General features: G+C 42.8%; 1 protein-coding gene across 3 annotated transcripts in view; it reads left to right on the top strand.

Moving 5' to 3' along the window:
- The window catches only part of lrch4 (leucine-rich repeats and calponin homology (CH) domain containing 4), a 41,008-nt gene that overhangs the window by 14,224 nt on the left and 11,082 nt on the right, over positions 1 to 15,702 (top strand). For 2 of the 3 annotated variants that reach the window (XM_011487806.4, XM_011487805.4), the window contains exons 2-5: positions 8,578 to 8,722; positions 11,652 to 11,781; positions 11,864 to 11,969; positions 14,349 to 14,595. In XM_011487806.4, coding sequence (XP_011486108.1) covers positions 8,578 to 8,722; positions 11,652 to 11,781; positions 11,864 to 11,969; positions 14,349 to 14,595 — 628 coding nt within the window. The remainder of the gene's footprint in view (positions 1 to 8,577; positions 8,723 to 11,651; positions 11,782 to 11,863; positions 11,970 to 14,348; positions 14,596 to 15,702) is intronic. The other variant, XM_078936582.1, reaches the window with a different exon arrangement.

Here is a 15,702-nt window from a genome sequence, read left to right as displayed (position 1 = left end):
CAGGAAAACGCCACATTGCTAGCTCGCCACGCTAACGGCGTTCACGACCTACAAACATTTTTTCCAATGATTCCTGAAGAGTTGGAGGAGTTTAGGTCTGTAGCCGGCACTAAAGGTGATTCAATTAATTATGTATGTTTAATTCAAGATGCCGGCCTCTTCCTGAGGTCAAAGGTCAACGAGCTTCATTTGTGGTTGCAGACTTAACATGGTGGCTTGTGTGTGAAGTTGTTCTTCTCTCATGTCGTGGGAAAATGTGGATTTTGACTAATTTAACTGTGTGCCACAAAATAGCCGCCAAGTGGTTGGTCCTGTGGCCATCCCATAATAATTTCAAAGAATTGAAATGTTTTGGCTGACACACGTGTGTCTTGGTTTTTGTGAGAGATTTCGTCCCCTTTAATTAAAACAATTTAAACTTTTATCATTGAACTTTGATGAGTTGAATTTCTGTTTTCATCAGAAGAATCAGAGTTTTTTACCTGTTTGGTTTTGTTTGGTCAGAAGAATGAGCTACACTTATGGAGCTTAAGGTCTTAAAGTGTGTCTTTGCTGTAACTCAGCATCACCAAGAGCAGAAACCTTCAGCATCTAACCCTGTAGTCCAAGACGTAAAGGATGAACAAATTGTCCAGTATGGGACGGTGAAAGTGAAACCCTCTGCAGGGTTCAAGCCTCTGCTGTTCTTTCAGGAAATCTGTTTGAGGCAGAAAACATGGCGTCTTGTCTTCTGGGTGACGTCTGGAATGGCCTCCGTGGTTTTCTGGCTGCAGGTCCTCGTCTGCTGCAGTCTCACATGCATGCAGTCAGATGTTCTGACAGCAGCGGCGGCTTCTGCTGAAAGTAGCGCAGGAACAGGAACCAGCGCCGCCACATCCTGTCTTACAGCAGGCTCAGTCGTGCTGTCAAAGGCTTTTTTACGAAATGCAATCCAGCGGCGTCACGTCCAACCACGAGATGTTGGTGTTTGTTTGTCTGTCCGTCCATTTCTTTTGTTCCCTCCTGCTGGTTGTTGGCCTGGCCTCTGCACGCCTCCTCTGACCCGTGATACCAGCAGAACCTTGTCCTCGTTTTTATCCTCTCAAAGCGTCTGTAGCGGCTCAGTGGATGGACCTGTCTAGACTTTTATAATGAAATGCATATTTAAAGTTCCGCTCCGATCATCTTTTGATCTATTTTCAAAGCGTTCCCAGTCGTGTTTTGATGATGATGGCGCCGTGTTTAGCAAAAATCCAAGAACCTGTGTCGTTTTCTAGGACATAGTTTCTGCAGAGCGGCTGGAGTCCATCAGGATTCACCTCAGAGTTGTGGGCGGGACTGATGGCACAGAGTAAGCTCGCCCTCATTCCCCATCATCTCTTTGTTTACGGTCTCTCCTGCTAGCTTACAGCCTCTCGCACCCCCAACCTAACATTGGTGGTGCAACCAAAACAGCAGCAGTATCAGATCCATCCGTACGGTTCTGGTCCAGATTCCAGCTCAGACCAGGAAAACAAAGATGTTCATGGATCTGATCAGAAAGGGGCGGAGCAGGGAGCTTGTGGCCCCGCCCAGCATATTTTCTACAAATAGGATCTTTGATTGAATAAAGAAATACTCAGAAATGCAGTTTAAATCTTAAATTCTTTTATAAACGTCCTCCAACATCAGAAAGAACACGTTAAACAGCGATTTGGGTTGGACTGGGCCTTTAAAACATCTTAGTATGTCCTTGTAGCTCTGTGTTTTATCACTGGATCATTAATCTTCTACTTTGTCTCTGGATAGATCTGGGGTTTTGTGCTGACGTTGTGCTTGTGGGAACCTGAAATGCTTCTGCAGATGGACATGGCTTCATGGCTAGATAAGGTGAAGGTATGCGCTGCTGTGTTTAAGGCGCGTCTGCGCGGCCAGAAACCATTTTGTGACGATCCGTTGCTGACTAAACCTGAGGGTTTTTGTTTTTGTGGCGTCAAACGAAGACGCACGTGTGCAACATATGTACATAAAACAACTAATGGTGATCATTATTTGAGGATTTTTGGGAAGCAATGACTCAAAGAATTTACTTTTTTCATTTACTGATCTTAGAATTAACCGGATTAAATAGATGGGAATGAAAAAAGATGAAAACATGATGGGAGTGGGTCTTTAAATGCTTCACTGAGCTGACATTTGAACTAAAAAAGTTTTGTTATTGATACAGAGCAGATCCAGAATCCCTTCATAGGCATGTCCTGAATGAGAACATGCCAAACAACTGTCTGTTATAATGATGATATCCCATAATACCAACGTCTTCTTCTTTCTTCTTTGCTTTGTTTTTTAATAATTTATTTTCTAAGAAATTACTTTTGCTTTTTGAAACGGTTTGTTTTTGGTTTGAGGCATTTTTTGTTTTGATTTCTAAAACTTGATGTTTGGCTTTTTTAATTGTTGTAATCGTCAAAATGTTTTGATTTGTTGATGTGATTTGAACTTCAGGGCCACCGTAGTTAATCCTGTAACACCTATAATGTGTCAGCGACAGTCAGCGACAGCGACAATCTTCCTCCATCTTCACGACCACCGGATTCAGCGGATTCTGATGCGGAGAAAAGCGACTTTTTCTTCTAGCTTTGCACCGATATGCAACACATTAGTAACGTAGAGCTCTGCGGCGCAAAGACGCTTTCCTCCGCTGCAGAATCACTGGGTTCACGTTGATGGTGTGAACGGTCAAAGAGTTACGGTGGGTCAAAGGGTGTGTGTTATGTAGACATCACTAGCGACATCTTCGGGGTCAGTTTAGTGAAAATTGAAAGCTTGTGCGTCTGAAGTCCAGTTTAAAAAAGCTGGACTTTCATCCACGGCTGATGGACAACAGTGAACAGTCAGGAAAATAGGACCTTTTCATCCCGGTCAGTTCTGATCTGCCGTCAATTTCCAAAGTAGATCCTCCTCCATGAATCAGATGTGCTGCTCTGATGGGAAAGTATTTACCTTCCTGCCGATCCCTTAAAACGCTTTCTTAGACTGAAATGGTGCTCAATGTCCAGCTGAAACACTGGTCCTTCTCCTTGACTTCCTTTAAAGGTTGGAAGTCTTTATCTTATAGCTTATAAGTTCCCGTCATGAAACCAAACAGATCCAAGTGTCCATGCAGGTTCTCCTTCATCCAGGAAGTGGACTCACAGTCCAGACGACAGGACCAAGTGTCGGGACAATAGCAGAGCGGTGTCAGACGGAAGTGAGCGGCGAGCACTGATCAGTACAGTGAGGAGGTTCACCACAGACAGCTGACGCCTGTCTCACCTTTCAGCAGGCGCTCCAGACTATGGGATGTTCAGCAGAGACTTTCCAAACCAAACGATGCGGCTGACTCAATATGAGACTGGTCATGACTGAGGAGTGAGGCGGCTCTGCAGGTCCTGACAGAATCCACACCTGACTGGATGTTAGCTGCTTCTGCGTTCTGATTGGTTCTGTCGGCGTAAACCGCCTCAGTGTTTGGGAGGACAGGCAAACACATTGAGTTCTTGCAGTATGCAAATGTGAGCCGACACGATTTCCATGTTTGTTTGGGATCAAATGAGAGTTTCATCATACAGGAGAAAAATGGAGTCAGCATCAATCACCACTTGTCGGTGATCGTCCTTTTCCTGATCCAACCTGTGAGACAGATTCACCCACAATGACTGAAGAATGCCATCATGCGGGTTTTTCCACGTCCAATCCCCTCATCCGGCATAAACCAATGACTGCAAGAAACTCAGGCAACAGCCAGCTCTGCTTTTCTTTATTTGTGCTTTGTTTTAATAGCAAAAAATCAACCTGGCTCTTCAGGTTGATGATCAATCAACAAATGTCAACAACTAAAGTCTTACAAGTGCCTGTTACCTCCAGTCTGTCTGATTGTGACACCATCTGCTGCTTTATCAGAAATGTTCTTCTCACGATTTCAGTTTAATATTAGTGATGAGTGTTTTTGTTCATTCTGGTACCTAATGGGTTATTGGGTAAGCTTTATTTGTGCAACATATTTACCGATAAAATCATAAAGTGTCACACAGAGCATGATTGTAACAGTAAAACAAACAGTTCCTTCAGCTGTTTCTGGAAAGGCTCGACAGTGTTGGTCACCCAAAGGGATCAGACGAGGCCTTCCTCAGTCTCTGGGCTGCTGCCTGAAAAGTGAGGTCACCTGGAGTTTTATATGGAGTCCTGGGGACCTTAAATACCGTAGGCCAAGACCAGAGAACCGACGGGGACGACTGGAGACAGTAGGGGAACATTGTTGGCCATTAAGACCTCTAAAAATCAAAACTACAATTTTTAAATCGTTTCTAAAAACTGATAAGTAGCCAATGTAAAGAAGATAAACCGATGAGCCGTTTTGCTGGTTTCTGTTAAAAGCCTTGCAGCAGCATTTTGTACCAATTGTTCCTGTAGGCAGTGGATTCATTACAACAAGGGAAAAGGGAATTGCAGGTCTTCTTTAGTTACCATTTCTATAAGTTTAGAAATGTTTCTTGAGTGATGAAGTCAGCCAATGACTTTTGAAGGACACTGATTGGTCAAACACTAACTATACCAAAGCTTCTGATGGTGGCTTGCAGGAGGAACCCAGAGCGCCTACACGATGTTTAGAAGGGATACTTTATGTTGACGCGCAATGATTTGGGTGTGTTTTCTTTCATTTATCTAAAGGTAATTTAGTGCAAACCAGTCTTAATCATTAATTATTAATTAATAATAATTCAGCTATCTTAAAAAAAGTCGGACTCACTGAAAGAGCAAAATAGTTGGATGTCGTCAGCAAACAAAGGCATCTATAATTTTTCCGAGAGGGTTTATGCACAAAAGGATAAGGATCCAATTCACACTTTTAAAGGGATTTTTCACATCTTATCTTAATTATTGATCAAGATTATTCCAATAGCCACTGCGGTTGCTTATTCTTTTCAGACAGGCGACAGAGCGGCACTGATTCTGCGTTATTCACTGTCCTGTCAGACATGGAGCTTTCAAAGCAGTGAATGTGGCTCCTGACCGTTGAGTGAACTGAATGAAGTCATCTGCTGGAGCATCCCGCAGAGGCGTGGAGATGTTTTAGCCGTTTAGTTGTTGTCATTTCTTAACATGTGTTTTTATTCTCCTCTGATCAGCACACGTGTAGAACGAACTGAAAAGCTGTGATTCCTGTCCTGAGCATCAATGCTGTGGGCTTTACTGTTAATATTATTATTATTACAGCGGTTTTTCTTTTCGTACTGTCAGTTTAGGATTCACAAATCTCGTGCAGGGAAAGAAAAGCCTGGATATAATCAATACTCGTTTTGTTTTGTCCTGACAAAAACTATTTTCTTTGTATTTTTAAGGCAGTCTTTCTTTTCCAGATGAGAGGAACTGGCGGTTGTTTTCTTTCACGGACAGACGCCGCTGCGCACACACAGCGTTCCCACCCCCACCTATTGTTCAGGCCGCTCCCTGCAGCTATGGGACAGCCGAAATGGGGAGAAATCAGGCTGTGGCGCTGCTGTGCGCCGTCCAACCACCGTCACGTGTTCAGTGTACACAAAGAACGCACACTGCAGCACACACTGGCTCCTGCTTGGTTCACGCTCGCATTAACTGCCATCATAAAGTGTTGAAGCTGGCATTCTTTCTGCTTTGTGAAACGCACACTTGGACCTCATTCCACTTTATTTAGCTCTGACCCCATTCTTCAGAGCTTGGGCTTTGTCTCTGCCTGAGCAGAACGGACTGCCGCCCGCCGCCCACATTCATTTATCAGGTGAAATGGGAAGTTTAGATGATGTAGAGTTAAGCCTCAGATGGTGAATGAAGATTTCTAAAAACCACACAGACACACTTCTTCACTGCTGGTACATCTATGGTTGCAGGTGGAGTTAATTATAGATGTATGTTGGGATGTCCCGCTGTGGTTAGAAGACAGCCTTCACACACGTGTCTGTTTGTGTTTTTATCTTTGGGTCTGAACACAAAGGTTGGTCCACATTGATCCTCACCAAGATGATTATTCTGCGATCGCTATGGCAACATGAGATGAACATTTGTGTCAGAGTTGACTCGTGTGGGCTGTGCTAAAGGGAAAAACGCCCGCATCGCTGTCTCCTTTTCTCCATTGCATTTGCTAATATCGTAGTTTGAAAATGTTCTGATTCGATGCTCCAGAAAGTATTGGTCTGTTTTCTGTTTAGTGACTCATTATTGCAGTGCAAGATAAGGGAGTGTTGAGTTCCTACCACCGAGAGGAACTGCCTCCTCCCAGAACCGATCCATAAAATGCCACTGGGCCGTCTGCCATTGATGGGCTCTGGCTCATCCTGCGGCTCATGTTTGAATCCCAGGCTGTCAGACGCTCAGCTCTCCACATTCTAATGGGTTGAATACTATAAATGCTTCAATCATTGTTTTCCTGTTTCTCTTTCTTTATTCTAGTATTTTTCTCCATTTTTTTCCTGCTTTACTCCTACAGTTTTTCATCTATTTTAACCATCCAACTATTCAAATGTTCAGCTCTTTCATCTTTTTCCAGCTGTGACTTTTGGTCCTTCAGATCCTTGAACTTTTCCAGATATTCCAGGATTTCCAGGATTTCTGCCTCCATTGAAACACATTCTTGGAAACCTTTGCTTCTTTTAACCAATATAACTTTAACATACTTTTAGCTAAAGACACCATTCAAACTACAAATTATTCCCAACACTTTAAATTGATTCAAATTTGTTTTGGTTTTTGAAAAATAAACCTTTAAACTTTGGGTAATTTCAGCTTTATAATGGGTTTCAATGGAAGAGGCATTTTCACCAAAGTTCACCCTGTTTCAGAGCTTCTTATTTTGGCATTTTTTCAGCTAGACACCATTAAAATGTTAAAATGCTCGCAAGGCTTTGGACTACGACATATTTTGGTCTTCTGTTTATGCAATTCACAGTTTTTTCACAAATTGACTTCAAACTTTGATTACTTTTCTGGTGTGACAACCGTTAATAGGAGTAAATAACTCTGCTAAATCAGATCTTTTTTTTTTTTCAGGTCACTAAAATAAATTTCACAAACTTGAGGTTAATCTCCAAAAATGTTTATCTCAACTTTTTTGTTAACATTTTAACAAAAAAAATAAAATAAATAAATTATCTTTTTCATGAATCTTTTGTATTACTTCAGGTTGAATTTTCTCTGCCGACAAAATTGCAAAAATAAACTTTCTAAATTAGGCATGAATTTAGACTTCATTCAAATGTAGTAATTTAGGCTTCGTTAATAAAAAAACCATGTTTTTATTTATTTATTGCATTTATATTGAGGTCATTAGTATGAATGCAGAGAGTTGAACACAGGTCAGAACACATTTCAGGCTCCGTAGAGGAAAAACCCAAACAAAGAGTGTTAGTGTAAAACAGAAATGGTGGAGTCCTTTTATCAATGGACTCCTGAGGGACTACTGCAGCGGTGAAGAGGCTCTGCCTATGCACTGCATGCTTTGCAGCTTCCTCACACAAACCTTCTATGTTTACACGTTTTGAATTGACTTTAAGGTCCCACTCTGATTATCTTCTGATCTATTTTCCCAGCATGCCCAGCGGTCTTTGATTTCAGATTATGCTGTTTCCCTGTTGACCCAAACATACATTAGCTGCTGCTGTCCAACATGCTATTGTTCAGAAACGGACATATTTAGCTCTGTCAGCTTTGGAACCAACTGTGTTCTCAGATCATCTACACAACAGAGAAATAAATTCAGAATTGTTTTGTAAGTAAACAGCATGTTAATGGATCTCCATGCTCGAAAGTGTCTTTCAAAGCATCCCTCTAAAGTTGACCACTTCTTTTGGTGTAATTTTATTACTTTTTACTTTATATAACTGCCTTAGATTACAAAAAAAATAGTCATTTGCTTTTGTTAGCATAGCCGATGTTAGCATAGCGGTAGCCGATGTTAGCATATCATTAGCCGATGTTAGCATAGCATTAGCTGATGTTAGCATAGCATAAGCTGATGTTAGCATAGCATTAGCTAAAGTTAGCATTAGCCTTTACTGATGTGAAACCAACATTAACCGTAACTTTAATGGGCCCCAGCTAATTTTTGGAATCAACTTTGGACTTTATGCTAACGGGGCCGTGGACCAGAGTTTAATGGCTGTAGCCTCATCTTTACGGTGTCGTCTATAAACTGTGAGGCAGCTGGCAGTAAATCATTGCACTCGATCGGAATTTCTTTCCCCCCAATATTTTTGCAGGTTTTATAATTGGCTATATTGGTTTACATTTTATAAAATTAACATTACACCTTAATTCTATTTATTTTGATTGATTTAACGGTTAAGTTGATCTGACACACATTGTGTTCTTGTGAGTTATGTTAACTTGGTTAGGTGTCAGCATTACAGTTTTCTAATAGTGTCTTTATCTGTCATCTCAGTTCTGTTTTATGAATAATGTCTTCAAAAAACAACAGTTCATTTTTTGATGCTTTACCATCTAAATAATTGCTGTGATGGTTTTTATTCTGTTGTCAGTGTATGTGTATCCTCACGGCACAGCCACACGAATGATTGGTTTAACGATGGGTCATGTCTTATTTTTCAGATCTATCCAAGAACCGCCTGTGTGAGCTCCCAGAGGAACTCTGCCACTTCATTTCTCTGGAGACGCTGAGCCTCTACCACAATGGAATGCGATCCCTGTCCTCCAACTTGGGAAACCTGCAGGCGCTCACCTACCTCAACCTCAGGTGAAACGAGCACCACAAGCGTCACAACTGTTGGTTTTATGGAGTCAACACTATGAGAAATGAAAACTAGAATTTAAACAAAGAACATAAAGTTCCACAAACTAACTTAACTAAATCTCATACAGGCGTCAGACATTTTAACTGTTTGTACTTTTCTGCTGATGTTAGCTTGGGGTTGTGAGGGGCTGTAAGCTAGCAGGAGAGAATGTAAATGAAGAGCTTTCAGCAACAGGGAGGGCAAGGGGGGCGGGGTTGCTTCATGCCAACAGTCTCGAGTAAACGGGTGAAGTAAGGTTACTCTTCAAAGGCCATTAACCTGCGTATACCATGGTCACTTACAAAAGAAATAAATATTCAATCAGTTTTTAGTACTTCATTCTTGTAATTTTTTTGGTTTGAATTGCTTTTTTCACAAAACGCAGACTATTTTGTAACGTGGAGCGGCGGTGAGCCAACCACCGATCTCGACTGCAGCGGCAAAGGAAAGTAATATCTATGCTGATGGTCACGATTAATTAAATAAAGCATCAGATCAGAGAGAAAGTTCACCTCTACCCGCTTGTTTTTATCCAGATGATGAAGCTAAAGCTTGTTGTAAAGAAGCCAGAGCAGTGATGCAGAACATTTATGCTATGAGACTGGAACTACTTTTTTAGGCGTGCGGTTATCACTGTGGTTTATATGAAAGGGACGAAGTGTGCATTATCACTTTTTAACGCACGCCGTGGAAACCTGAACCGTCCGACGCACTTCACGGTTGCTTCCGTGAAGTGCGTTAAAAAGTGATAATGCACACTTCGTCGCCGTTAACCCGCTCATACCATGGTCACTTACAAAATACATAAATATTAACCAGTTTTTAGTACTTAATTGTTGTTGTTGTTTTTTTATCCAGATTGCTTTTTTCACGAAAAGCAGAGTATTAGTCACGTGGTGCGGCGCCTTGTCACGTTACCGGTACAACGTCATGGTAATGTGACAAGGCGCCGCACCACCGCTGCAGTCAAGATTCTGCGATTATAAAGCGACTATATATTTATGCTGATCGTCCCGATGGGTTGAATAAAGCATCAGATCAGAGAGAAAGTTCTCCTCTTACCGCTGGTTTTTGTCCAGATGATGAAGCTAAAGTTTGTTTTAGAGAAGCCAACGCAGTGATACAGAAGATTTAAGATAGGTGACTCCATACCCAGCAGCCAATCAGAATCGAGTATTCACCCGGACTGTGCTAAAACTCATTTTCTAACCACTGCTATCTACTCCAAGTGACACACCCACCGCCTCAGTGTAAACAGGAAGGGATCTGCATTGCAGTGTTCTCAATGTTACCAGTAATTTGGTAGCCTGTGGTAACTCCCTCTTTCATGGCGTCCTTTGAGGTGGCCGTACGAGCCCCAAGAGAACTGTAAGATACACTTGCGCGACCGTTACGTATATTTTGCACATGTGTCACGGATGTAAACTGGTCAGACGTGAATCTACGTGGAAAAAGTGAGAAAGTTGTGGTCTTTAGGTGAAATGTTCACAGATGGATCAGGAATGAACCACGTTAAAACCACAGAAGAAGTAGGAATTAACACGCTAAGAACACGTAAACCAACGTAGAACATGAACCGTGTGATTATTGTGATGTTTATCTGTAATTCATCAGTGATTCATGCATCAATGATGTCATCTGAACGTGATCTGTGCGCCGTATACGTGATCTAAAAGTTACACATCAGTGGTTCATGCATGAAAAGTCTGTTAGACAAACGTGGAACGCTCCTGGAAAGACACACATTTGTGGAGGAATCTCACAAAAATGATGCATAATTGTATAAGATTTACATAATAATGGCGTAAAATACGTTAAATACTCATAAACTGCATAATCCTAAACCCACCAACTAGTCTGAACATCTCTAAACTGAATTCACGTAAAGACCCGTTGGCCATCAACAAACACAAGAAACACGTATGAATGACGTAGATCACGCATGGATCACAGAAGACCGACATTTCATCTGTGGAGCATGTATGTAGCTGCTGTGTGACACGACCTTAAGGTTCTTTGGGCCTTAAAGCACGGCAGAACAGTGGTAAATGAGTATATTTATGCCACTTTCCTGGACAGTTGTCAATGCCGTAGGATTGTTTGTCTTTTTTTTAATCTTTGCTTCATGTTTTACTGTCTATTGTTCTGCATGTGCACGCTCGGTTTAGTGTTTGGAAGAAACATGAGACTGTGGAAACCATGCAGTCTTTCTTTTTGTCCGTGTTCAGTGATGGTGTAAAACGACCACACTGCACAGACAATGAGAAAAGAATAATCACAGTTTGCAGAACATGCAGAACTCCTGGAACTCTTCATTCAGTCATTTATGTCTCAAATCTCTTCAGGAATTCTGGAAAAAAGCTTTTTAAAATGCTCAAACTGTCCTTCTGGCCCTTGAAATGTAACGACAATAAACCATAAGTCGTAATCCATATCAAGCTGTGCAATACACAGTTAGTGAAAATTGCAATAAATGGTCATTTTACTTGCGCTAAAACAATCTTCTGGCAGCTCCAAGTCTTGAACGCATCAGATGAATCCATTTATCTGTTTGACCAATCAGATGGAGCCCTTTGATGTTAGACACTCGGGGGTCATTTGGATTATAATTTAAGTTATCTGTTGTGGTGAAATGGAAATGAGGTTTTTAGATGTTTTGCTATTTGTTCAAGTTTTCTTCATACTGAGCCCTAATCTCAGTCTCATGTTGGGACTTTAAAGGCTATAAAACCCCGTTTTTTGACGGAAAACTCTTAAAGCACATAATCAACGAAGGCCAGGTCTGAAGGAACACCTTCCCATAACTGAAGCCCATCGCCTTCTGCGTGTGCAGTGTTGGTTCTGATGACCGCATCGTGACGGGGCTCGCCCCTGGCTGTCTCTGTTTTCCAGCCGTAACCTCCTGTCCAGTCTGCCCCCGTCGGTGTTCCAGCTCTCCCTTCTGCGAGTGCTCATCCTCAGCAACAACAAGCTGACGTCCCTGCCGTCCAGCGTGTTCTCTCTGACGCAGCTACGACAGCTGGTACCACGAACGCCGTACTCGTCTCTGCCGCCGTGCTGCTGGAGGAAGCTCCTGCTGACCCTCGCTGTGCTTTGTCTTCCAGGACGTCAGCTGTAACGAGCTGCAGAGTTTGCCGGCAGAACTCTGTCAGCTGGAGTGCCTGAGGGACCTGAACCTGAGGAGGAACCGGCTCACCACGCTGCCTGAAGGTGAGAGCAGTCAGGGATGTTTTCAGCTCCGTCGTCCGTTTGGTTTCAACCATAGAAACCGTTTCCGATTCGGATCCCGCTGTCAGTGCAGAGAATCCCCACAAACCGCTGGTTGCTAACGTGCTAATGCAGACGCACTCCGTCTTCCAATGGAGGAAATGTTGAGCTTCACGGTTACTCTCTACCAGGAAATGAAGAATTTCAAGTTGTTTCATTTGTTCACTTTAGTGTCCGAGTGTTAAAGAAATGGCTACCAAAACAAAATTTTTTAGCAAACAATAAAACCTCAATACTTGTATTTACGGTGGGGAAAAAAAGTATTCAGTCAGCCACCATTGTGTAAGTCCGCCCACTTAAAGAGATGAGAGGCCTGTGATTTTCATCATAGGTAAAACTCAACAATGAAGGACAAAATGAGAAAAAAACATCCAGTAAATCACATTGTCTGATTTAAAAGAATTTATTGGTAAATTATGGTGGAAATTAAATATTTGATCAATAACAAAAGTTCAACTCTATACTTTGTTGTAACCCTTTGTTGGCAATGACAGCAGTCAAACATTTTCTTTGAGTCTTCTCAAGGTTTTCACAAACTGTTGCTGGTATTTTGGTCCATTCCTCCATGCAGATCTCCTCTAGAGCAGTGATATTTTGGGGCTGTTGCTGGGAAACACAGACTTTCAGCTCCCTCCAAAGATTTTCTATGGGGTTGAGATCTGGAGACTGGCTAGGCCACTCCAGGACCTCCATGACACGTTGCCACTTCTTTGTTACCACGGCAACATGTGTTTGGGATGGTTGTCATGCTGAAAGACCCAGTCATGTTTCATCTTCAATGCTGATGGAGGAGGTTTTCACTCCAAATCTGACCATTCATGGCCCCATTCATTCTTTCCTTTACAAGGTTCAGTCGTCCTGGTCTCTCTACTGAAAAACAGCCCCAAAGCATGATACTTCCACCCCCATGCTTCACAGTAGGTCTGGTGTTCTTTGGATGCAGCTCAGCATTCTTTCTCCTCCAAACAGTAGAGTTCTAACAAAAAGTTCTATTGTGGTTTCATCTGACCATAGGACATTCTCCCAATCCTCTTCTGGATCCTTCAAATGCTCTCTAGCAGACTGTAGACAGACCTGCACATGTACTGGCTTTAGCAGGGGGACACGTCTGGCCCTGCAGGGTTTGAGTCCCTGGTGGTGTAGTGTGTTACTGATGGTAGCCTTTGTTCCTTTGGTCCCAGCTCTCTGCAGGTCGTTCACTAGGTCCCTCGTGGGGTTCTGGGATTTTTGATCACCGTTCTTGTGATCATTCTGACCCCACGGGGTGAGATCTTGGGGGGAGCCCCAGATGGAGGGAGGTCATCAGTGGTCTTGTTTGTCTTCCATGTCCTAATAGTTGATTTCTTCACACCAAGCTGCTTCCCGTTGCAGATTCAGTCTCCCTGCCTGCTGCAGGTCCACAGTCTGGTTTCTGGTGTCCTTAGACAGCTCTTTGGTCTCCATAGTGGAGTTTGGAGAGTGACTGTGTGAGGTTGTGGACAGGTGTCTTTATATAGATAACCAGTTTAAACAGGTGTCATTAATGCAGGTAACAGGTGGAGGACAGAGGATCCTCTACAGAAGAAGTTACAGGTCTGAGAGACAGAAATCTTGATTGTTTGTCGGTGAACAAATACTTATTTTCCACCATAATTTACAAACAAATTCTTTAAAATTCAGACAATGTGATTTTCTGAATACATTTTTCATTTAGTCTCTCATAGTTAAGGTACACCTTTGATGAAAGTTACATCATGGGAGAACGATTGGTGGCTGATTAAAGACTTTTTTGCCCCACAGTATAACTTTAAATGAGGTCCATGAAAGATGCTGTTCATAAACAAAATGATGAAAAAGTGTTTGACACGTGGAGATTCCTGGACCTGAACCTTGTCTGGAGATGAACAGATGAGTGTTTCTACAGCAGCCATCTACACTCGAGTCACATGTCAGTCTGTTATTTTTATTCCTGGTGTTGCCCAAAACAATCGTTACCAAAAGTGTAGAGAAACGCACTAAACCAAACACACAACGCTCTGACCTCACACCTACACAACCCTCAGTCACACAGCGTGCTGACAGTCTCCTGCTTCCTGAAGCCACAAATTCACATTTATTCGATGGAAACCTTGGTTTAGTGTGTTCAGTTTTTGCTAAACCAGAGATTTTGGTGATGCTAACGTAAGTGAAGACCTCATGAACCTGGTACAGACGGCAGGTGATCCACCACAGCTTCAATTCTTTCTTTTTTTAGAAATGTTCTTGTTATTTGAGTAAAAACATCTCCTGAAACAAAAATCCAAATGTGTCCCTTGAAACTCTCCTTCTCCCATCCTCTTCTAGAAATTTCCGAGCTCCCGCTAGTTCGGTTAGATGTGTCTTGCAACCGCATCACCAACGTGCCCTTGTGCTACCGCCACCTGCGGCATCTACAAGTCCTGCTGCTGGACAACAACCCCCTGCAGACGCCGCCCGCTCAGGTCTGCTCCAAAGGCAAATACCACATCTTCAAGTACCTGAACATGGAGGCGTGTAAGAGGAGCCAGAGCGAGCTGGAGAAACACCTCCGACCCACGGGGTTCACCAGCTGGTGAGGCGCGCACAGAACAACTCATGCTGTTTATGAACGTCTGCTAACTTTAAGACATCTGCAGAGCTGCAGGTTTAGTCCAGAAGAACATGAACATTTCTCTGATGCTCATGTTTGTATTATAAAGTCATAAATATATATATTTGCCTGATCTAATTCAGTTTGGCCCTCAGTGACCCTTCAGGTGATTAAAGTGCTGTTTTAATTCTGATAATGGAGTTTTTATCCAAAACAACCTAAATGTCTTAAAAAGTCACATGTCATGTTTATGTGAAGCTTCTGGTTCCTAAATCTCCTCTACTCTGTAGCCCCGCCCACCCTTTCTGCAAACTGCGTCTTGCATGAGTGAAGAGTTTGACCGGGGGGGGGGCACTAACCACACCGACTGACACTGTCTACTCTCCAAAGTTTCTCTTTAGCGACAAACTGTGAAAACGAACATTTTTGGTTCCGGATCAACACTTGATGAACAGAAGGAATGTGAAGCAGACGCTGCTGTTGGACAGAATGACACCAAAAGAACTTTATTAAACATGAAAAATGAAGGACATCAGAGTTCAGGCTGCATTGCAGCAACACGGCTGTGACTCAGTACTGATAGAACACGCAGATTGATGAGTTGGAACGGGTGGAGGAAGGCGTCACATGTGTGACCAAAGAGAGTCATCCAGAATGAAAGGAAGGTGAAGAAGACTGTGGGGAGATGTGGTTGGTGCAGAGACTCAGAGATGAAGACCCTGAGGGTCTCTGTGGGACCAGAATGGATCAGGAAGGAATCCACCAGAGGATCAGATCATGGATGTTCTGGAGATCCATGTAGGGAAGCAGGTGGAGACGAGTGATGATGATGATGATGGTGAGAGGATGCTGAGCTAGCAGGAAAGAGGAGGAAGACCAAAGAGGAGGTTCGTGGATGAAAGAGGACCTGAGGGAGGCTGGTGTGAACTGGCAGAAGAGAACTCTAAAGAGGAATCAGGACTGAAGGGGTCTGTTGTCAGTCATCGATCCGTTCAATGGATGTTTTTGTAAACTCCAAGCAGAAAAACGCATCAGTCAGTCGTAAGGCGAGTTCAAGCTCTTAGTCAACAGCAAACTGCAAAAACAGGA

Source organism: Oryzias latipes, chromosome 18 (assembly GCF_053564925.1).
Source record: "Oryzias latipes strain Hd-rR chromosome 18, Olatipes_Hd-rR_3.1".
NCBI lineage: Eukaryota > Metazoa > Chordata > Actinopteri > Beloniformes > Adrianichthyidae > Oryzias > Oryzias latipes.
This window is presented reverse-complemented; position numbering and strand designations above follow the sequence as displayed.